Source organism: Pristis pectinata, chromosome 21 (assembly GCF_009764475.1).
Source record: "Pristis pectinata isolate sPriPec2 chromosome 21, sPriPec2.1.pri, whole genome shotgun sequence".
Taxonomy (NCBI): Eukaryota; Metazoa; Chordata; class Chondrichthyes; order Rhinopristiformes; family Pristidae; genus Pristis; species Pristis pectinata.
In genome coordinates this window covers 20127931-20151516 of record NC_067425.1, presented here as the reverse complement: position 1 = coordinate 20151516, position 23586 = coordinate 20127931, and the positions used below count along the sequence as shown (strand labels likewise).

Sequence of the window (23586 nt, the reverse complement as noted above, 5' to 3'; positions counted from 1 at the left end):
GTGACACAATAACCACAAAAATACAGGCCTGGCTAAAAGTAACATTTTAAGTTTGAATACAAAGGCTGGCTGTCATTCAAAAGCTCTCTAAGCCCTTTAAGAAATAAGACATTTTTACCATCTGATGAAGTGCAGTCAGAGAATTCCAGCTGGTAGCAAGGAAACCTCACATTGTGTACATTATTTTCCAATTACTTAATACGTTTGTGGAAAAAAATTAGGTCAGCACTCCAGCATGGATTTTTTTTTAAAAACAGGATTTACATGGACACCAGCTTGTAGGGTTAAGAAATATACATTTTCACGGCTTTAATTATATTATAAAATCTAGGTAGACACTGCAGTGTAATATTGTGGAAATGCTGCAGTATTGAAGTGCTGTCATTCAGATGAGATGTTATACCAAGACCCCACCTGTTCTTTCATGTGGGTGTAAAAGGTCCTATAGCACTACATTGAAGAAGAGAGCCATCTCATGTCCTGGCTAACATTTATGCCTTGATTAATCTCACTAAATAGATTACTTAGTCATTATCATGTTACTTTTTGTGGGAACCTGCTGTGCACAAACTGACTGTCGCTTTCCCACATTGCAACAGTGACTACATAACAAAAGTATTACATTGGCATTAATGTGCTTTGGGACATCCTGAGTTCATGAAAGGCACTATATATATATAAAACTTACAATTATATATGTACCATCACACTGTACTCAATGGAGAAATGAGAAAAATATTTAACTACATGATATACTAATAAGGTGATTGTTAAGTGTTTCTGCATTCTGAGGTTTCACAAAAACACCTTGCCCATGCAAACAAATCAGGTTAAGGCATTAATAAATCTGACCTGTTACAGTATGGCCAATACTCAGTTTGCAAATAACCCATCTCTGTTTCATTACAAGACACGGTGCACTTCTGTGTGCAGAACACACCTGTAGATTGAATTGCTGAGTTTTGCTGGTATCTTTAATGTTAAATTTCAAAAGTTATCTGCTTATAATAGTTTATCAGATATATAAGGAAACTCAAAATAATTATAAAATTCAGTTACCACCAAGTAATCTTGAACTCATAAATTGACGTTTACAGTAATAATAGTTTATGAGGTGCTTATCACAAACACCTATGCACTGATGATCCACAGTAATACCTCTGTCTGCCAAGTCTGTCACGATGCAGTGGAGAAGGTCATAAACATCAGCAATTGCTTCCATGGGCCAAATGACACATCAACTTCACAATGATGCTCAAAGAGTTTTGTCTCATTCTCACTTCTATCAAAACGTAGCGAGTTGTATAGCGGACGTTCATATGGTGTAACTGGCATCTCCTCCTTATAAACACAAATCTTCAATTTTGCAAATCTTGCCTTTCGTTGAATTGCTCTCTGTTTCGCAACTTCAATGATCCTTTCCAAGTTTTCTGTTGGAGGAAAAAAATCAAAGTGGAAAATAACAGTAAATATAAGATTCAATTGTAACCTCCTGGTATACACCTGGGTAAGAAAGATGCTTTCTTCAGCACAATATTTTACCAAAAAGGGAAAGAAATAACTTTCATTCATAAAATTCCATTGAGGAGGTGTAGGATTAATAAACTATAACTGTATTCATATCTTAAGATGGATGAGAATTATGGCTGCTCGAAGTACTGATGTAAAAAGTGTCCTTCAGGCCAGAACAGCCACACCACTGCTCTACTGGGCTGGGTGCTGTGTGGTAATTGCTGTGTCTGGATCTTAATTGGATTCCCATTATGTTTGACTATGGAGGTAATGGTCAATCTTAACGGGAAATGGGAAGACTGTCTCAAACAATGAAGGTGATACCTGCCTTTGTCTCACCCGATTGCAAAACGATTAGCCGAACCTGGGGCGTGAGGCTGCTCTGTTCATCTGCAGTAGCCCTTTGTCTGTTTCCTGCTCAACCAAGAACTTAGGTGCCTGACTCATTAAAGTGTGCATGACAATGTTTGTATAAATTACTGTCTGCCCCCCAGACCTCGGAGAACCCCACCGCAGACTCTGCCTGAGAGCGATATATTGCTAAATAAACGCATTTGAATTAACCTGTGGCACTGTGTGATTTACAGCAGACGGAAGTGGGACTTCAAAATCAGGTTAACACCATAAGCTGTGGTTAGTGTCCTTTGTAAAGCAGATACTTATATGCAAGCTTGTGTGCCCTTTCACTCCTTTCTCACAACCTTTATACACGTTCCTTTAAATCAAACTCCAGTCTATTAAATATATGGGAAATATAGTTAGTTTGCCTTCTGGTTACCATGCTTTTTTCCCCAGAAATACTTACATAAATCAAGAAGCCCTAATACTGTTTGTTTCACAAGTTCACACATTAAAACTCAAATTCCATTGTCCCTGTCACGGAACATCTGAGTCTACAGGAAATATCTTGATAAATATTCTAAAAACTGAGTTTGTGTTGGCCTTTCCTCCCTCAGATCCTGTCTGACATCAGCTCTCTCCTTCGCTGGCTCTGGGATGGGTTGTAATTTACACAACTGATATCAATGGGCCACAACATTTCATCATTTATGGAGTCCCTATTTGCACACAGCCAATAGGCTCAAAAAAAGTATTAGAGCAGCATCTGGCTGCCATTGTAACATCCCAACCACTGGGCTGGCAGGTTTAAAAATCAGGCTTTGAAAACTCTGTCCCTCATGCTGACAATCAGTGGGACAGGGTCCTTCTCTTCTATAAAGTCTCTACATTCTTCTCCCAAGATTAGGAATTTGCTCTTGTATCAATGGGTTTGTTTTTCAAATCAGGAATTGTTTAGTCACCACCAGGGTTAAATCTCAGAATATGAAACATCAACTTTCTACACAACCTTGGATTCTTCTTATTAACTTATTTATATTTCAGGAAGAAATAGGTTGCTTTTTGCATTATTAAAGGGTTGCATCCTGCATTATATTAGAGAAAGACGTTATCAATTTTAGATTAAGCATTCCAAGAGAAACATCATTTTAAGAATGAGGATTTTTTAAATCATTTTTTAACAAAGATTTCTGGTAGTACTCAGTAGGTCAGGCTGCATTGTGGAGTTAAAAATTCAGGTCAATCATCTTTCATTAGAACAGTGAAAAATTAAAGAGAAACCGATTCCAAGATGCAGAGAGTGCAGGAAGGCGAGAACACAAGAGGAGGTATTTAATAGGTGGAAGATAGGAGAGGTTAGGTGACAAAGGGGGTGATGGTAGCAGGTAAAGTGAAGATTGTAATAGAAAAAGTAAGATAACAAAAAGATTGGTTTGTTGCATTTACACCAACCAAGACAGAGGAAAGTACAGCGAATTCTGCAAACTTGAAATAATAAATTGCTGTAATTGGTCATAAACTCTAAGTGTTTACCAATATGAGCTAAGGCAGTGGTTTTCAACCTTTTTCATGCTGCAGCCCCCCAGAACATGTCCTTGTTAATGGCGAACCCCCAAAGCCCACAAAATCAAACAATCGATAATTCATGCATATAACACTTAAATTACTGCACATAGGCCCTATTGAAATAGTGAGTATTTCAATCACCCATAATTACCAGTGGTATCTTTCAGTGTTCAGTTCAATGTGAAGGTTGTGCCTGTTTTGCACTGCAGAGTTTGTCCAAACGTGGTGGTATGTGCGACAAACATACGTGTATGTCTCCCTCAATATTCAGTCTTGATCTGTATTTGATTTTCATGGCAGTGACTGCAGAAAATGCTATTTCGCACAAGTGGTTGCAAATGGTAACAGAACATTGACGGCTTTGCTGGACAGCAGTGGATACTCCTGGGAACATGCTATCCAGAACGACAACAGTGACATTCGGTTGAACTGCAAGCGCAAAGTCCTGTCAGATGACAGTTCAGCCAATTCTTCTTGTTCACGTCCAGTTAATCAGTAAGCACGATTTCAAACGGATTTCGAATCCAATCAAACATGTTCGCGTCATCATCGCCGAAATACTTATGGAAATAATGTGACAGCTGTTGAATATGGTTCAAAACGGTGCTCGCAATGGCCTCTGTCTTGGTCTTGTTCACTGTCAGTCAGCCAGCAACGGAAACATATCATAGACGCCTTGCTCGCATCTTCCCTTCCAGATACGGAGCTTTTTCTAGAAGGCATTGATTTTGTCATGCGTTTTCAGAACATCTGAGCCAGGTCCTTGCAATAATAGATTTAAGCTGTTCAAAATGTTGAAAATATCAGCAAGATAAGCTAATCTGGCAACCCATGTCTCATCTATCAAGAACTGTACCAATGATCCGTTATGCTCATTTAGAAAAATGAGCAGTTCATCTCGCAATTCATATACATGCTGCACAACGCGGCCTAGTGACAGCCACCTGACTTCTGTATGTAGCAACAAATGCTTACGCTCGGCTTCCATTTCACGGCATATGTCTTCAAACAAACGATTGAGCGGCCTGGCTTTGATAAAGTTAACTATTTTAATGCACGTGGAAAACACATCCGCAAGATTTTCATCCATATCCTTTGCAGCCAAAGCCTCACAGTGAATCATGCAATGGATTGCTGCTCCATGTGGAGCTACTTCTTTCACTCGTGCAACTAGACCCGACTTCTGTCCCGTCACTGTGGCAGCACCATCCGTGCATACTCCGATACACTGTGTCCACACCAATGCCGATTATACAAAAAAAAGTGTCAAGCACATGGAAAAGTTCTTCACCGGTTGTATGCCCTGGGACCGCCTTGCAAAACAAAAAGTCTTCCAAAGCCTCTCCTTCCCAGCAATATCGAACATAAACCAACAACTGCGCAGCACTGGCAACATCAGTACTTTCATCGAGCTGAATTGCAAATCTGATTTGCTGAAGATGTGCTATCAGTTGGCTCTGTATATCTTCCACCATATCACCAATTCCTCTGCTTACCGTGTTATCAGACAGTGGAATGGCTTTCAGTTTTTGACTGGATTCTTTTTCCAGTACAACTTCGCACATATCTACTGCTGTAGGCAGTATAAGCTCTTCTCCAATTGTGAGAGCTTTCTGGAATGTGCTATTCACAATGCTACCAAATGTGATGCACAAAGAGCCTTCTCATTTACAGTGGCGCAGGCCATCATTTTGCCTTTCTGCTTGAGGTACAGCTCCTTTTGCCGCCCAAAATATTCCTTCAGCTTACTGGTAATATCTGGATGCACTGTTGTTAAATGGCGCTTCAATTTCACTGGTTTCATTGCATCGTAGGACAGTGTTTGCAAACACACAACACAGAGAGGTTGGTCCGCATTTGTCCCCACTGCGATGAAGCCATATGAAATGTACTCTGGAATGTACTTGCGTTGTTTTCTCTTTCGGTCACCCTTATCCCCTTCGTCATCAGAATCTTCCTGTTTCTGGTCAGCTTTTCTCTTCAGAAGTTTCTCCATACTCAGCAATACACACTGGACAGTTTAATAACTATTACTGATAAACAAAATTATCAAAACTAATCTAAAATTTACACACTTGCGCACTTTTTGTTTAACAGTGACGTCACTGTGGCATAAGTGCACAGTAAGTAAGCAATATTATTACGGCACACCAACGTCACTCAGTCTTGCTAACACGACAGTGCACAACAGAATAGTAGTGAACACTACTGACTACTCTGACTACACAAATCGAATATTAAGCGGCAGCTTACCAGAAAGGAACACTGTCTAAGTCTCTAAGATTGTCGCCTATAACAGATAGAATAGATATGGCCAATTTTCTGAATAGTGGAAAACTGGAGTAAGCAAGTACACTACGTCTTTGTAACAGGTCGCTTTTCCATTTTTTTCCCGGCTTGCTCGCGGACCCCCTGGCAACCCACCACGGACCCCAGGGGGTCCGCAGACCACAGGTTGAAAACCTCTGAGCTAAGGGACATCTGATGGTGGCACCACGCTGGAGGTGCCAGAAATTGAATCCAAATCTGGTTCCAGGAATAAGGCAGGAAGAGTGGGATGTGGAGTAAGTACAGTCAACTATGGGGGAGAAGAATTCACAACTGAGGAACAGGACATTAGACAAGGATGGAAGGTGGCATTGTCAGGACAGACGAGAATTACCCAATTCATCAGAAAGGAATTAAAATCCTCTTTTTTCAAATCCCACCTCAGCTTCACTCCCCTTCCCTATTTTTGTGACTAACTCTTACCTACAATTTGTACTCTTCCAGTTTTAGAAACTTGACCACCCCAAATTTAATTGATAAACCCAAGTTCTACAATTAATTTTCTTGACCTCATTGCACTCTACCTATCTTTCCTCCTTTAAGATGTCCTGGAAAACTTGCCTCTTTGACAACCCTTTTGATCATCTGCTCTAAAATTCCTTACGTGGCTCTATGTTGGATATTTATTGAGAATGCTCAGGTGAACTACTGTGTTGTTCTTGCGGTGAATTACTTTTTAGGGGAATATTCCTCACAGAAATTTATTGCCTATTCATCCTGCATGCAAAATAAAATTGAGTATTTCTCTCCTTGTTTGGAAATTAAAGAGAGCAGCAAACACGGACAGTAAAAAGTTCATTGGTGGCATGTTACTGGTGCCCAGTGAAGTGTGAAATCTGTAACAATAGTAGTAGTAAACACTAACCTCGTGAGAAGAGTGCCCCATTGGAGTGGTGAGGAGTAGGCAGTAGTCATAGCAGAACAGTGTCTGTGCTGAGGTTGAACAGGGAAGAGAGGTTTGGGAGCACCTAACAATCAGTTACATCCTCTGTACATATGAGAATGCAGTGGAGATCAGCAAGCCCCCTCAGGACGCAAACTGGGAAAGAAATTTACTCTTGGTCACTTGCAAGAGCAAAAGACTGAATACTAATTATCTCCACTCCCCCACTGAACTCATGGAACCAATTCTTAGGTGAAGAGGACAAGTACTTGTTAATCCTCTCACATTAGTTTAATGCTAATAACCAAAATTTTTGAATGATATGTGATTTTGAAAAGCTAATGAATAATAAAAGCCAACTTATAAAAGGGAACAAGATTCAAATGCACGCCTGCTTAAACAGCAGTGACACTGCAATATATTTCCCAAACTGGCAGTCAGGATAAATCTGTTAAGTGAAAGGCTCCGATGTAAAAAAATGACTTGGTTTGAAAGTTATAGGCTGCTGGGAAGTGTAAAAAATTCTTCACAGATCAGTTGGTAATTCGCCATGCAACTGCCACCATCCGAGTATCTCACGTGAATGCAGATGTCCCAGATTTGTTGGCCACAATTCATGAGCAATTTATCGACTGCACCTCAGTGCTTGGAGCCCTGTGTGGAGCACAAATTTGTGGCAACTCCCTATCATTCAGGCTGGAGAATCTGACCAATTAACATGTACCAGGTTAGACAGGATTAGTGCAGGGGCAACAAAACTATTCATTTCAATGAAGAGTAACTGCCCCAAGGCACTAACTAAATATTAGATGATTAATGTTTCCTAATTGATTTGCTTAAATGTTTTAATTTAAAAATTAAAAACTTCTAATACTTGAATGTTAGTCACCTTGAAATATGTCTGTTTCACGGATTGTTTAATAATTTATAAATGTTTCTGAATGTCAGGCATATTTAGAAGCATTTAAAGTTTGTCAGCTGGCTAAGCCAAGGGTTATGGTCTCGCCATGTACCAAAGTTTAATTAAAGATTTCTTTCTGGGCTGGCTTGTTTTGTCCCCTCCCACACATGCACCCCCAAAATCTCCTTCTCTCCCCATCCCCTCCAATATGACTATTTAGCATTGGGATGACTTTGGAGAGAGAGTTCACAACAGTAAATCAAAAATCAAGTTCATTCTACATGGATCAGTAGCTAGCTCACTCCCAGCAACAAATTCCAACCCTTAATACTCAGAGGTTAACGAGAAAGAAATTAACATCCTATTTCCTGTCCTAATGACTTTTCCCTTTAACGATTAAATTGACCTAGAAAATCTAATTTGCTCAATATTATACAGCTGAGTTCAATCAACTTAAGTATTATACCTAATGTGATCCTCACAACTCAAGTAAATTGAGGATTAAAAACAAAATATTATAGTACTGTACTCAGCATTAATACCCTAATATCCTGCATCACAAAGAAACAGGAGATGATTTTCTATTCAAGATCCTCTACACATTAGGAAAGCAACTGGCCATGATCATAGCAGTTAAAAACCACACAGGATGCCTCAAACAAATAGCATTAACAACTAACTTTGGGAAAACGTGACCAGATGTTTGGAAGCAACTTACTTTTATTGATGGGGCATGTTATTGCCAGGACCTCAACAACAAAGGAACAAGAAAAAAATACCTTTTGAAAGTGAATTATAAACCTTTAAAATTGACATCAATTAAACTATTTAGCTCTTAAGTCTTAAAGACATTCCAAACTCTAAGATATTCATGCTGAGTTTGAGATTAAAACTGCAAATCTATAAGAAATTAGACCAGTGGCCAATAAAGCTGATAAATACCACTGGTCTGCAGTGATAATGGAAACCATAACCGTAAACACCGAGTCAAATTTCTCATTCTTTTAGTTCTATCTGTGCACTCTTTGCAGTGTATCTGTTTTTTAAATCCATTTTTGAATTACTGTTTGTGTTAAAACAGTATGGACAAAATGCCTGAACATACATTAACAAGAGTGCTGATTGCAGACTCCCAGGAACTAAGTAACAGAATTAACAGTCATTACCAACATTACTGGGGTTCCACATGCCTATGTAAATATAGGGCAGGCACGGTAGTGTAGCAGTTAGCATAACGCTATTACAGCACCAGCAACCTGGGTTCAATTCCAGCCACTATCTGTAAGGAGTTTGTATGTTCTCCCTGTCTCTGCATGAGTTTCCTCCAGGTGCTTTGGTTTCCTCCCACATTCCAAAGACATATGGGTTAGGAATTTCTGGGCATGCTATGTTGGTGCTAGAAGCGGGACAACACTTGCGGGCTGCCCCCAGAACACTCTACGCAAAAGATGTATTTCACTGTGTGTTTCGATGTACATGTGACTAATAAAGATATCTTCTTTTCCAGGGTTTCTGTGACTCAGCAAGTAATGTTACAGAAGAAAATCGTACATATATTCATCTCCTTGGTCTCAGATTTAATCAAAACTCGTTAGAGTCCAAATAAATCCTGCTGGGCTCTTCATCATTAACCATTTTTACAAATAAAACATCACCTTTATAATAAGGCAGCAAGTCCAAAAATGCCTTCCTGACTTTTTCACTAGCCAAGGGCTGCAGTTCATCCAGACATTCGAGCAGTGGTCCAATAGAATAATACTGTGCTTCTTTATAAACTGTTCTCACTCGCTCACGAGGAGGTAAGTCATCACTCCGTAAAAAGTTAAGAATATCTCTGAAAGGAGAAGGGTATATATCAGTTTAGATTAATAATGTTTATGGTGATAACATTATGAGCACAAGACCTGGGTAGACAAATATTTACAAATTTAATTAATAGTGATTTGCTGGATATAACAGCTACCCCAGTTATTTTTGAACATTGGTGTTAAATTAGGTCGAGAACATCTTTCTATAAGTATTTCTCCTATTACATCTGAATTTCTCCTTGCCAAAGACTGGTAATTCATTCTAGGTCATGGCTGCGGGCAGTATTGTTTTGCCCCCTTTCTTCAAGCACAAGATTATTGGCAGTGCGTCTTAGAAACAAGACTAACCTACTCACTTGTACAAAAAGGATGTTCCATATACATTACACACCTTGATAATTTTACTCTTTAAAAATGCAACCACACTTCTTCTTGAAAATTTCAATTAACCCAGCAACACAGCTTGTGGGAAAGGCAGTTCCAGATTACATTTTACTGCTTCCTCATTTCAGATAGCTCAGCTCTAATTTTTGGATTCTCCCATCAAAGGAAAGTGCTTTTCTGGATCTATCTGCTTATTACATTCAATTAGATCATCACATAACTGTCCAATCCTTGAGGAATACAAGCCAATTTTATTCAATCTGGTTGTATAATTTAACTCTATAAAGGTGGTGTCATTCTGGCAAATCTGAACTATATTCCCTTCCAAAGCAAATGTTCCAGGGTCTAAGGCAAGATCTGAACATGATTTCCTCATTTCTCACCAGGTCTCTTGATCACATGGACATCACAACCGAGGCTGATTTTGTCCTCAGTGATCAATCACATGCAGGTATTTTCCAGAATGTCAGTGGACAGTGATGAGAAAAATCCCTGCCTAATTTAGTTCTCTTCTTTAAAATTCAACATATGTTAACTGATGCACTTCTACTCTCATCCTCCCAGCTACACTCAACAAACTCAACAAAAAGCAATGAATCAAACTACTTTCTGGCTTTGTGTAACACAAACCTAACACAAACCTAGATTTGGAGTTATAGAAACATAGAGCAATACAACACGGAAACAGGCCCTTCCACATGCTTAGTCTGTACCAATGATCAAGCACCTATCTTTACTCTAATTCTACCCACACCTATTCTCCCCACACTCCATTCAACTCCTCCCTCCACCCCCCCAATTCTAAACCTCACCTACACATTAAGGGGCAATTTACAGTAGTCAATTAACCTGGCAACTCACAGCTTTTGGAATGTGGAAGGAACACATGCGGTCACAGGGAGAACCTGCAAACTCCACACAGACAACACCCAAGATCAGGATCAAACCCAGATCAATCTCAAATATCATGGTTATATTTGAGGTTACTGCAAAATTTCGAAGTATTTTGTTTATCTACAATATATTGTACAACCATGCTCTTACTTGTCTGTAACTGGCCTTTTTAGATTAAATATCAGAGCAATATTATAGCATATGGTGACTTTCTTTAATAAGGTACTTTGAAAGAACAATGATATCATTACCTACCCAAAGCAGGTCCCATCTCTATCAATAAAGAATCGTCCCTCTGAATCAGTAGGAATATGATGTCGGCCACTAAACATTGCAGCCAGCATAGTGTCTTCATAGCGCCTCAGAGTGGAGAGCCTTGTAGTAAAATACATGCCTCCTACATTCAGTGGAACAACCTCTGGGAACTGCAGAGGCAAAGGTAAAAACTTACAGAAAACACTTCAAGCATCTTTGATAGTTTGTTTTTAAAACACTGTCAGAATTGTTTCTCTCATTTTATTGATTACTATTGTAATTATCTCTTGAAGATTAATAATGACCTGATTATTAGACAAGAGCAGAAAATACATATTCCACTATTACTGATTTCATTCTACATTCAAATTAGCAATCCTTCTGTCGCATTTTGAAATATGTAGTTCACTGTTCTATACCAGCTAACAAAAAATGATCCGGATCATGCAATAATGTTGTAACTTTCGACAGAAGAAACTTAGTATAATCCTAATAACATTGATCAGAACATTTCTTCCTCACTAAATATTATATATTTTATATATATATATAATATATATATATTACCTATACATATTAAATGTACATGTTACCTCAGTGGCTCAGTTTGTATAGGATTTCTCAATAGGGGAAATACCATCTTCTTTAAAATTGTCTCCATCTGCATGTTCAAACTTGCTAGAAGAAACCTTACAGAAGTGCTTACAAATACATAGCAATGCCATCCAGATTGGAGTAAGGAAACATGATTTATCCAGAAGCAGTATTTGTCTACATTACTTGGATAAAAAGGGAAAATGAGCGACTAAAAATAAAGTAGAAACAATGAAAGCCAACTGGAGAATAGAAAGAGGGGCAGAAAGAAAAGCAAACATACTGGAAAGAGAAAAATTGAAAAGCATGACTAAGCAGAAATGAGAAGCGAACATTTGCTTATTTTTGTTAGAGGGCCACAGCACAAATGGTCAGCGGGCATTTTAAAATTCCATATACTTGAATGAGGCCTCTTACGTGCACCTTAAGAGCTGCTATGGGCTGTAGATATATCAATGTACTTCCTCAATCCACAAGAATGTGTCATAATTCTAGTGGAGCATTACTAGCAATAGGTTTTGCTTTCCCTTCAAATGTGAAGCAAATCTGATTGCCCAAACTATGGTGCTTCTGAAACAAAAAAAATACCGGAGGTACAAATGCTTTATGAAATGAAAATTCTGGAAACCCTCAGCAAGACTGTCACAGCATCAGCGGAGAGAAGAGGGCCTTCTGGTGAAGGATTCTGCCCTCAAGGTTAGCTTTTCAGCCTTCTCCACTGAAGCTGCGATTGATTTTTCAGGATGCTCTGCTTTCTAATCTATTTTGGTTGGCAGGGATAAAAAGGACAAAAAGGAACTGTATGGGAGAGAATGATAAAAGCCATTTTCTATCAGTCAGTCTGAAGCCAACTAACCTGTGTTATCAATAAAAATTAATCCCAATTCACCATGATATCAGTTCTCATCTTACCATCCCTCTGTCACTGACCATCCACTTTAACAGAACACCAAAATAAAAGCCAAGGGAAAATCAAAATTCCAAATCAAATGTTAGTATGAAATTATGTCAAATACCATACAAACATCAATAATCTAGTGAATTTCCCGATTACCTTTGCTTGCCCTCAAGAGCTTATAACTGTTGGAAATCTGCTGACTCACAATGGAGGCCATGGATGACCTTACAGAATAACCTCAAGCAGCTCCGGCTTAATACATGGCTTTAAACTACAGTCTCGCCAGGAGCAGCAGTGGTATGGGCTGACTCACTCACACCTAAAACAGCAAGGGCACTAACAGAGTGGCAACAGAGAGATTGCAAATCCTGCCATTCTGAAAGACTTGTGCTCAATGGACTCACTGTCACTCTTCCAGGGTCCTGCCTAAACAATCGGAGTAATGTGAAATAAGAAAGGAAAATGCTGGAGATACTCAGCATGTCAGGCAACAACTGTAGAGAATGAAGCATTGTAAACCCTTCAGGATGAAGAACTTTCATCATAACGTTCACTCTATTTCTCTCTCCACGGTGTTGCCTGACCTGTCAGTAGCTCCAGAATTTTCTGTTTTTATTTGATTGAGCACCTGCAATTTTTTTTTGCTTTTCAGCCAATCTGTTGAAGGACAGATTGCTGGGCACTCTACGGGCACTTTTAAACACAGGTCTCCAAACCATCTGTGATAATTGGCTTAGTTTTCTTCTCCATTAGCACAGCCTGACCTGATGGGCATATCCAACTGCCCTGTATTTCACAAGATTTTACATTGCTTTGTTTGTAATATCACTAATTGCCACCATTACACATCGATCACTACTTATCCCCCCGCAATCCTAGCTTCACCCTATCATAGATATTCTCTTTGTCCTCTCAATACCTGTTCCCACCTTCTCTGCAACAAAATTATTATTTTTGTCTCTTTCCCAATCTGAGCTGAAATGTCGATTCAGTTTCACTTTCCAAGGATGCTGCCTGACCTGCTGTGTGCTTCCAGCACTTTCTGCTTTTATTGCAGTTTTTTAACATCCGCAGGCTTTTTTAATATATTTCCTTTCTCAATCATGATGGCAGCAGGCAGAGGTTGAATGTCAGTGAGCTGAACTGCTACTGCAAGTGGTTAGTTGTTGATGCCATGCACAGTTCTAGCAACACAAGGCATTAGACAAACAGACCTCCAATTTCACCAGATTCCTTCTATCCTTCCAAAGTAATGGACCAACAATGATAATGTCCTAAGCCAATAATTTTGCAATCAATAGTATTTTGGATCAAGACAACTGCAGTATTTAGAAGTTCTTCACATTTTAATAGCAACTCCTTTGGATATAGAATATATTGTTAGTGTGTATTTACCATTAATATTGTATATTCTAATAACAAATATTTAGAGTAAATGTGTCTGTAGTAATTAAAATTTTGTTTAAAATTCATGAAACCACACAAGCTAGCAAAAAAGTAATCCCTACTGTGGCACTAATTATTTTTCCTTTCCTATAAAGTTATCTTCAAAAACACAGCTGAGTCTAAATCATGTCGGGTCAATATTAATATTGCTGCTTTCCATGCCATGCCCAGAAAGAAAAATGTATTTATGCTGCATATTTCACTCTCAAGATGACCCAAAACCCTTGAAGAACTGTACTCTTGAAGTGTCATCATTATAATGCAGGAAATGCGGCGGCCATAAAGGACAATGTGACAATGACCATATTACTTATTTATGTGGACTGAGCTAAATATCGTTCACTGTATCAGGTTATTCCTCTTTTTGTTTTCCAAAATAGTGCCAAAGCAGCGTTTATCTCTATCCAACAGAACTAGACGGGCTCTCAGTGTAACAGTATACACGGCAGTGCAGTTCCCTCCTGCCCACCACTCCACTTAGCCACCACCCTCCCTTCAACTGGCTGCAACACAGACTGTCTGCCTCATTCTTTGTGCCCAAGTCTCTGGAGCGATAGTTAAACCCACACCTCCTGACTGAAAAGCGAGGAGTTCTTCCTAGAGGCACCACTGACTCGAATTCAAAGAATAAACTTACTGACGGCGTTCAGGATCAGTTAACTAGATTTAAAAATGTTAAACAAACAGCAATTAACTTTCACATTCGCCGTATGGCACCATGAAGATAACAGGCATCCGGCAATCCCTTTTCAGGTCACCCTGAACTGGAATAGGAGGACAGGGATTGACAGCGGGCACATCCAATGATAAGGCAGCATCGCCCAGCGACTTTGGTATAGGACAAACAACGGGGTCAGCAAGGAACGGGGTTGACAGTGCAAATCTGTAATGTGGGACGTGTTTTTTTTAAATCAATGGTGCCGGGTCCATCCTGGACATTTACGAATTATATGAGAGGGATGCATTCACTGAGAATTCCTCCTTGAAGAATGAGGAGTGCAGACAGCAGAAACATCAGCAGGTCCTACAATGCAACAGCCGTCCTTACCTTTTGCATAATCAATGTGTTTGCGGGTCGGTTGGGAGCTGGCTTCCTAACGTCGTCTTCTGGTTCGGAACCCGACATTGTATCATCTGATTCCTGGTTTCCCTTGGGTCCTGAAATAACCACCATCACTCTCGCCTTGTGCAATGTAAAAAAAAAGCTACTGTTGCAAATAAAAAGAGACCAAAGTTACTTCTTAATAGCTGCAGCTCATCTTTCGATGCCCAACCCCCTCTATATCTGCATCGACGGTGGTGCCAGATTCCAAATGCATTAGCGATTTTTCTGCTGTGTAATCACTGCAAGCGGGAGCATTCCTATAATAAGGTGGACTAACCCACTGGATTTACACCGCGCAGCTGCAGCCTTCCAGTTCCTTTAGAGTCAGCGTGCTGCATTTCATTTGCTGTTCTGGGCAGAATCTTAAAGCTACAGTGTATCATGGCAAACGAAATATTGCAGTCATTTATAGCATGCAGCAGTTTCAATTATTCCCTGTTCCCCTGTATATTGGATGTAAAATATCCAAGGTTGCCTGAATCAACTTATTTCTGTTTGAAGAGAGAATCGAGAGAAATGGAACTAGACATTGAATAACGCTGAGCAAAATACCTGACTCAAGAGCTGGAATAGCCTACTACATTTTTTTCTCTATTATTTTTGCCAGACTCTACATTTTCAGTTCCATTCTATTAGAAGTTCATCCTCTGGGTGACCTTGAGCATTTTTTCTTGCAGGCTAGAATTTCTCTACTCTTCTAATAGCGCCTGTGCCTCAGTGATGTCCTAGCAATGCATTCCAGATCCTCACCATTTACTGGTGGGAAACAAAAACAGCAATTCCTTGTGTCATTTTTCATTCTTTTGAAAATCACCTTCATTCAATGTCTTCTGCTACTTAATCCTTCCATCTATAGGAACAATTTATATCAACTGTCTAGGCCCTTAGTGATCTTAAATGCCTCTATCAGATCACCACTCAACCCCCTCTAAAGGACAACAACTCCGGCATCTTCAGTCTACCACGTAAAATCTCTTGGATCATTCTGGTGAACCTCCCCTGCACCCACTGCAAGACCAAATCTTTCCTAAAGTTTGGTGCCCAAAACTGAACCCAATTCTTAGGCTGTAGTCAAGCCAATGTTTTATAAAGGTTCATCATGACTTCCTGGCTCCTATATTCTTTGCCTAGAATATACTATTTGCTTAGCTTGGCTTTTTTAACTACTTTCTCAATTTGCCTTGCTGGTTTCAATTATTTATCCTCAGATGGTCAAAGAGATTCCATGGCACTTTTCAAAGAAGAGCTAAAATGTTTTACCATATCCTATCTAAAATTTATTCTTCATCCAGCTCTTAAAACAAATTATCTATTCAGTTATTTCATTATTGTTTATGGGAACGTGCACAGATTGGTTACAGCATTCCCTACACTGCAACAGGCTAAATTTGAGGAGTATTTCATTGGCAATAAAGCACTGCAAGAAGCCTTGAACTTGTGAAAGGCAATGCATAGTCTCTAGAACTCCTTACCCAGACCTCCTTCCCTCCCTTTAATAGCCTATATAAAAGCTATTAATTTGACCATATTTTCAATTAGCTAAAATTGCCTCATGTTATATCATTTCCAATTGAAGTGTTGTGGGATCTTTATACGTTAAAGGCACTATATTATTTCAGTCATTTTTCCAGCTCAGTATTACTAAGGCTTTTATTCTGCCGTTTTTCCAGTTTCAGTGCCTATCTAAAACCAGCTTTCACACAAGATACTTTATTATCATTTGTTAATGAAGTTCAAATGCTTTTGACAAATTAATGATGTGAAAAACCAGAATGAAGTTCAGGTTGGTACTACCAGATGGGAACAATTTGGGCACTTTTAAACAAATTTCTTCCAGTGCTTGTAAAAGAACAGAGAAAAAAAAATACTCTTTTGCCATGCTATGAACAATAAATGTGCTGTTAAAAACAAATTTCATTCAGCTGTTTTGTATTGTCATAATACATGAAATATTTCAATGTTGAAGACAAGATTTGCAAGATTATAAGATTAAAAATTATATATTTCACAATAACATTGGTGCATACTTGATGTGACAATTGAATTGTTTCTATGCTGCAGCATTCTCTGATGCCTTGAACATATTTTATTTCTCCTACAGGAATCTTCACTTCTCAGGTTCCCCTGCCCTCAAGTGCACTCTCTTCCCCCTTTTATCCACTAAGTAACATGGTGTCACTCTCCTTGACCCTCACTATAACAGAATTTCTTCACACAAAATAAATTATCAAAGGTTGGTAAATAAACATGTTTTTCAGGGTGTATATATAATTTACAAAACTCTGTTAAAACAGATTTAATAAATTATTTCAAAATAGAATTATATAGTTGCTTCGCAAGAAAAATATGAAGTGAAATGGGATGAACAGTTGAGTGGTATTAGAGCAGAAGGGTTGATCTAAACTCCCAGATCAAAGAGAGAGCTACAACAATATAGTCACGATCTTCTCCTGAGAGCAGTTCTTTGCTGGGTGCACAGGATCAAACCCCAAGCAGTTTGAGTGGTGATAAAACAAAATGAAGACTAAATTTGCCAACTGGCCAGTTCTGGAACTATTTGGCAAACTTGTAGGAGAGGAGTCAGTATATGAGGAAAGAGAATACTTAATACTATGAGCTATCAAGGGGATAAGGAGGGGAAGTTGGATGGTTATTGGCCCAATGAGAATAGGATTGTGAAATCATAAGATTAGTCTCATTAACCAGATGAGTTTGGGAAGGGCATGGGCAAAAGATAGAGGTGAGGAAGATTTGATCTTGAGGCTCTGCTGAAGGAAGGAAGGGAAGCAAAGGAGTGGGTGACTGGAGGTGGTCTCAATCTTGGTTTCAAAGATATCCATATACTCTTCAGTATTGGTTGGAGGTTGGAGGAGATTATGGGGAGGGCATTGATTAAGGTTTTACAGGTTACAATTGCAGTCCAGGATTGTTTTAGAATAGTGAGCATTGTGTGTGATTCAGCCAGATCTGACCATGAATGGCAAAACTAGTTGTTCAGCACTTCTGTTTGGGGCTAAGTAATGAGTGAGGTGGGCTGTACCAAAGTTAGTGGCCAGGGTGAGTGTTTGGTTAGCAGATCAGGGTCCGCTGAAGTATTGCAGCAAATAGAGAACCAAAAGTTACACAACTAGAATTTTGAAGCACAGGTTTTAATGGATTGAAAGAGAACTTTTTCCAGGGCCAAAGAAGGAAGTGAAGCTGTGAGGGAATATAGATGAAGCGCACAATGGGAAGTCAACAGAGATGTGGGGTAGTGGTGTTATGTGAGATGCAAAGTCAAGTGTTACGTACTAGCAACTATAGAAACACACCGAGTCATGTATAAGTGTTAGAAACTATTTTATTAATAACTACTTGTGATAATAAGAAAAGCAAAAACGTTAGATATTAAACATAATCCCCAAAACTAATCAACTCAACATGTGTGTGTGGCAAATTCCCAAACCCCAAGTCGAGGAATCGTTCTCAAAGTTCAGTTCAGCAAGTCATCAGGTGAAACATGAGCAAAGACTTTTGCAAAACCACCGACTGAAGAGAAAATGTAGAGAGAATGTGGAGAGAAATTACAAAATCCACATGTTCCATGATGGAACCCATATGACACATCAATCTCTGATGATCTCCATTGCTTTGTTCCAAAGTATCTGCCACCCCAAAGGCATTTGATACATGGCCGCCCACAGAAATACCTGTTTTCCAGTACAGGTTGACGACAAAGTGGACTCCACTTGATTGCTCCAAAAAATCCATACATGGATTGTAGTGACGGACACAGCTATCGTTCTTCATCCATTGATTTTCTCTCTCTCTCTCTCCCCAACTCTCCTTGACTCACTAAGCAAAACAGTCAGCACATTGTTATAATCTTGCTGTCTTGAGGACACCACACACACACTACTACTCTACTGTCCAGGTGCCTTAAAGGGACATTCACCAAATAGCAACGTGACTCGTAACACAGGACTGGAGCATTAAATATGGATTGGGGTCTTTACATTGTGGGAGAAATTAAGGAATGCTTTGAGGGCAACTCACAGTAAAGGGATTGAGGATTTTAAGTGGGAGTAAAGATAAATAAGGAGGAGAAAATGACAGGAGCGAGAGTTCATAAGGTGATTTTTGAGATGGGAAGCACAGCATCAATGTGACTGTCAATGTGGGGACACGGTGGAAGGTATGGCCAGGCAGAAAACTTCATTTGCAAGGAAAGCATCACCACCAGGTTTCCAAAAAGACCAAGACCACACTTATTATTTGAACCTCAAGGGACCTTCCTTGTGAATGGTCATTTTGAAGAATATAAGACTAGGACAGTTCTTGGACTGGACAATATGAGCAGCAGGCAGAAGTTTGTGTAACTGATTCCAAGTTCATTAAGTATAACATTATACATTTAATGATGGATGATGGTTGATAAGTAACTCACAGCCTTTGGTCTCAGGAGCCCCTCGGACACAGATGATGTTTTTCTTCAGTCTGTTCTCCACTTTTTTGTCTTCCCATGCAGCCCTCAATCCTGAGTACATCTTTCTTCCACTTGTGTAATTTTAACTCTCATTCCTCGGACCAAGGCCACTCAGTCACTGTCCATATATCATCTTTAACAGAGTCCAATTGATCTCATTGGCTCCAGTGGTCAAAAAGGCCACAGTCAGTTGAAGACCCGAGGTGAGCACTTCATTGTAGCTTGCCCATTATTTCCCATCATTTCTCTCACATAGATCTTGCTAACCATTCCAACCCTGTCATCCTGCAGACTTCGAATCTTGTGAACATACACCCTTGCTCCTGTGAACTTAATGACCACACCATATTGGTCTGACTCATCTTTGTTCACCATCTTCCAAAATAACAAATAGATACAGTGGCAACAGCATTATCTCCATAACTGTAAAACCAAAGATCCCTATCAACGCTAACGGAAACAGCAGGGCGTGTATGCTTTTCAGACTAGCTACACAATTATTTAACTCTTAACTTACTTAAGACCTCCATCGTGGCTTATGATTACAGTTTTACAACAATTTTCAATTTAAAAATGAAGAAAGATTTGTTCATTACTACAATGGAGATGCACAGCAATCTTAGCTTACCCACTGGCAGAGTACACAGGATCAGCAGCTGGTAGACTGCAGAGATTGGGAAGGAGGTTATTGATCAGATTAAGCCTAGCTGGTGCTGGATGGGATGGTGGTAAAGAGAGTGGGATGGGCAGTTTGGAGTTGTTGCCTTTAGTGAGGCGGTGATGAATACCTTGATAAACCAATTGGAGAAAGACAAAAGGGTGATAGACAGAACCTGGAGGCTTTTTTAAGATGGAGTAAAGTCTAGGAAAGCAGCAGGAGAGTGGATTGAAGAGCTGGAACAAAGCTGAGAGGCCATTTCCCAAGAAGGGTGAATAGATGGGCAGGAGAGGTCAAGAGCAAGAAAGTAAAATCTGTCATTTGAAATAGTGGGCTCTGATTCAAAGGATCAGCCGAAATCCATATGTTAATGGATGCAAAGTATAGTTATTAAGAAATTATTTGGATAGTTATATTTTGGGGTTGAATGGGGAGTAAAGAAAATATGAAGGAGCCCATTGTTAAATGTGGAGGTCCTGTGGTGAGATAACAGTGAGGTCAGTACAGTGGAATCCACAAACTGTTACCATGATTCAGAGCTCAGTTGGACGGTAAGTGATATCCAGAAGCAAAAACAAAGAAATCTTGTGTGTAAGACACATTGGATACATATGCAGTACATTTAAGTTATCATGAAAATGGATTTTGACTGATTTAACTTTAGCAGATGCCAGTTTTATAACCTTTACCTAAATAAATAGGCTTATGTTCCATTTGGCTACAATGATCAACTATCTGAGCTTTCTTGCTTGTTGTAGGATGATCAGTTCCAATTCAGGTTGACTTTTTCAATTTAAGTAGGTTTGAAGTTACCGATTATTACTGTAATTCATATTGGTGAGCTGATAGTGTGCAACCTATCCATTTCACAATGATTCAACTGTTCTGTGGATAAAATTTACTTTTCTAGCAAAAAGCTCCAACACATGCAGATATTCCATTACATACAAGTATGTTGTTAGACCATTGATTTAAGCTATAAGTCATCAAATAACTTATAAGCAACAAATGTCAGTGAGGTTCAGCAATGTTTTTAATGAACTGTTTGTTGCAGTATTTAAATTCTTTTAAACATATCAGTATTGAAGGCCCTGAGTAGAACAAAATGTGAAGGACATTGAAAGGTTTGTAGAGCAGTGTTTTCATTTTAATCTGGCATTGAAATAATTAAACACAAGTGGTTTTTAAAAAGGCAGATGTAAAGTTGCCAAACCATTTCTTGCTGGGACTGTGGAACAAGGCCCATAATTTCTAGGTTCAGTGTTGGACTGAACTCCTCTGCTCTGCTGCTAGCCAGCACTTTAGCACTGCAAACGTGTACCAGCAAATAAAGTTAGAGTTATTCTCAAACAGTGACAGAAAAGAAGCCTAATCCTGCAAGACCAATCATTGGGTCTTCAAACCATAATCAATGGTTAGCTCTCTATACCATTCAATGCATTAAGGTTGTCTGTATGCATTCCAATACATTTCAAAAAACAGAATTTCTATAATTGCCTCATTCCCTGAACTCATTTGTCCACCACTAATTTGTTTTGCTTCATCATAAGTGACCACAATGTATTAAATTATCTGTTAATCCAAATTTTGTATTACCTGGTGCAGGTCTGTTCTGTGATTTATCTCGCTGAATGTATGGCATTTCTAAGCATTTTCTTTGTGAGAGAAAGACTTGGGGATGATTTGCTGCTGATTCCAATATCTGCTTCAATGATGGTCACAGTTCTTATACTCTTAGCTGACTTTGTAAATAGTTCTGCTTACATAGTTGCCACTGGTAATAACTACAATGGATATCCAAACCTGTATTGCATCTAATGTTTTTTGACTCATTTCCTGTGGACGGTTGAGAAACACAGTAACAACAGTAGTAGCAATTAATTCCATTTAAACTTGATATTTAACAGGAATGTGAGCTAACAAAATTAAACACTAGATATTGGCCCAGTTAACCAAGCGCTTGATCAAAGAGGTAGATTTTAAGAAGTTTCTTAAAGGAGGAAAGTGAGTTAAAAGACCAAAGAGATTCAGCAGGGAGTCTCTGAGCTTAAGGCCTGGACAGCTGAAGGCACAACTGCCAACAGTGCCATATTAAAATCAGGGATGATCGAGAGGCCTGCATTGGAGGATATCTTATCAGGTTATACGCTGAGAAATTACAGAGATAGGGAGCAGTGAAGCCATTGAGGGATTTGAAAATAGTGGAGGAAGATTTAAAATTATGCTATTGCTTAACAAGGACCCAGCAGAGGTTAATGAGTTTATGGATGATAGGTTACCTGGATGTTGTGAATTAGGCCATTGATAGATTTTGAATAATCTCATTTATGGAAGGTAAAGGGAGGCCAACCAGGAATTCATTGGAATAGTCAAGTCTACATGTAACAAAGGAATAAGTGATGGCTTCAGCAGCTGATTTCAAAGAGTTGAAAACAAGCCATCATATTGATGACTTATAGTCCAATGCTTATCTCGGGGTCATACATAACACCAAGTTTATTAACATTCTCATTCAGTTTCACACGGGAGCCAGGGGAAACAGTCTCAGAAGGATAGAGAGTAAAGAATATGACTTCTACACTGCTGAAAAGCGGTGGAGAAGCCTTGCAGGTGGATAGTGTGGTTAATTTTGTCAAAGGCTCCTGCCTGGTCAAGAAGAAGTGCTGGGAGCTGAACAATCCTATTGTGTATCATTAGTGACTGTGAGTAGAGCTGTTCTTATTAGTATGACAGGAACAGAAACCTAATTCCATTCTGGGAAAGATACCTTTGGGAGATGTGTCTGAATACGAGAGATGATAACATATTCAAGGGGAATAAATTGTACAATATATTATATAACATATTAGAGATGAAGGGGAAATTGGAAATAGGGCAGTAGTTACAAGAATGAGGTCAAGAGCGATTTTGGAGTACTATTTGGAGAAGACTAGTACCTGAAGAAATAGGCCTTAATATCAGTTAGCAAGGGGACCTGGAAGGGACATAGTACATACCTGACAGTGCTTTGAGGATCAGCTTTATCATCCGTGTCAGCTCCTGCTGTTACCTTATTTCCAGGCAGAGATGCTGGTGGCAGTACGGCATTGGGGACCAATGAGGTTGTTGACTTCCTGTGCTATGGTTATCTTATTCTGAATCCTCAACAATGTTTCCAAAGATTATAAAATACATTACAGAATCTAAGAGCTAAGGATCTCAGCTGAGTGATGTCTTGTCCACAGCACCTTGAAACAGAGGTGGCCCCAATAGTCGTGGTGCAAGTCAACCAGGAGCTTTGGCAGGACCCTGTTGATAGAGTGCAGCCCAGTGGCACTGCAGGTAGTGCTGCTGTCTCACAGCTCCAGCCGCCAAGTTTCAATACTGACCTCTGGTGCTGTCTGTGTGGAGTTTACATGTTCTCCCTCTGACTGTGTATGGTTCCTCCCACATCCCAAGGCCATGTTGGGTTGGTAGTGAATTGGCTACTGTAAATTATCTCCAGGGTAGGTGGGTGTTAGGACAATTGGGGATGGGCGCTGAGGGGATGGTTAATGGATATGGGTGAAAG

At 39.4% G+C, this 23586-nt stretch overlaps 1 protein-coding gene across 1 annotated transcript; it reads right to left on the bottom strand.

Moving 5' to 3' along the window:
• Window positions 1-896: 896 nt before the first annotated feature.
• On the bottom strand, window positions 897-15167 carry LOC127581524 (BTB/POZ domain-containing protein KCTD7-like). Its single transcript, XM_052036007.1, is given in 6 exon segments — window positions 897-1087; window positions 1090-1218; window positions 1221-1430; window positions 9185-9363; window positions 10871-11040; window positions 14857-15167. Coding segments are annotated over 6 exon segments (846 nt in total). The 5' UTR covers window positions 14983-15167; the 3' UTR covers window positions 897-1055.
• Window positions 15168-23586: the final 8419 nt, after the last annotated feature.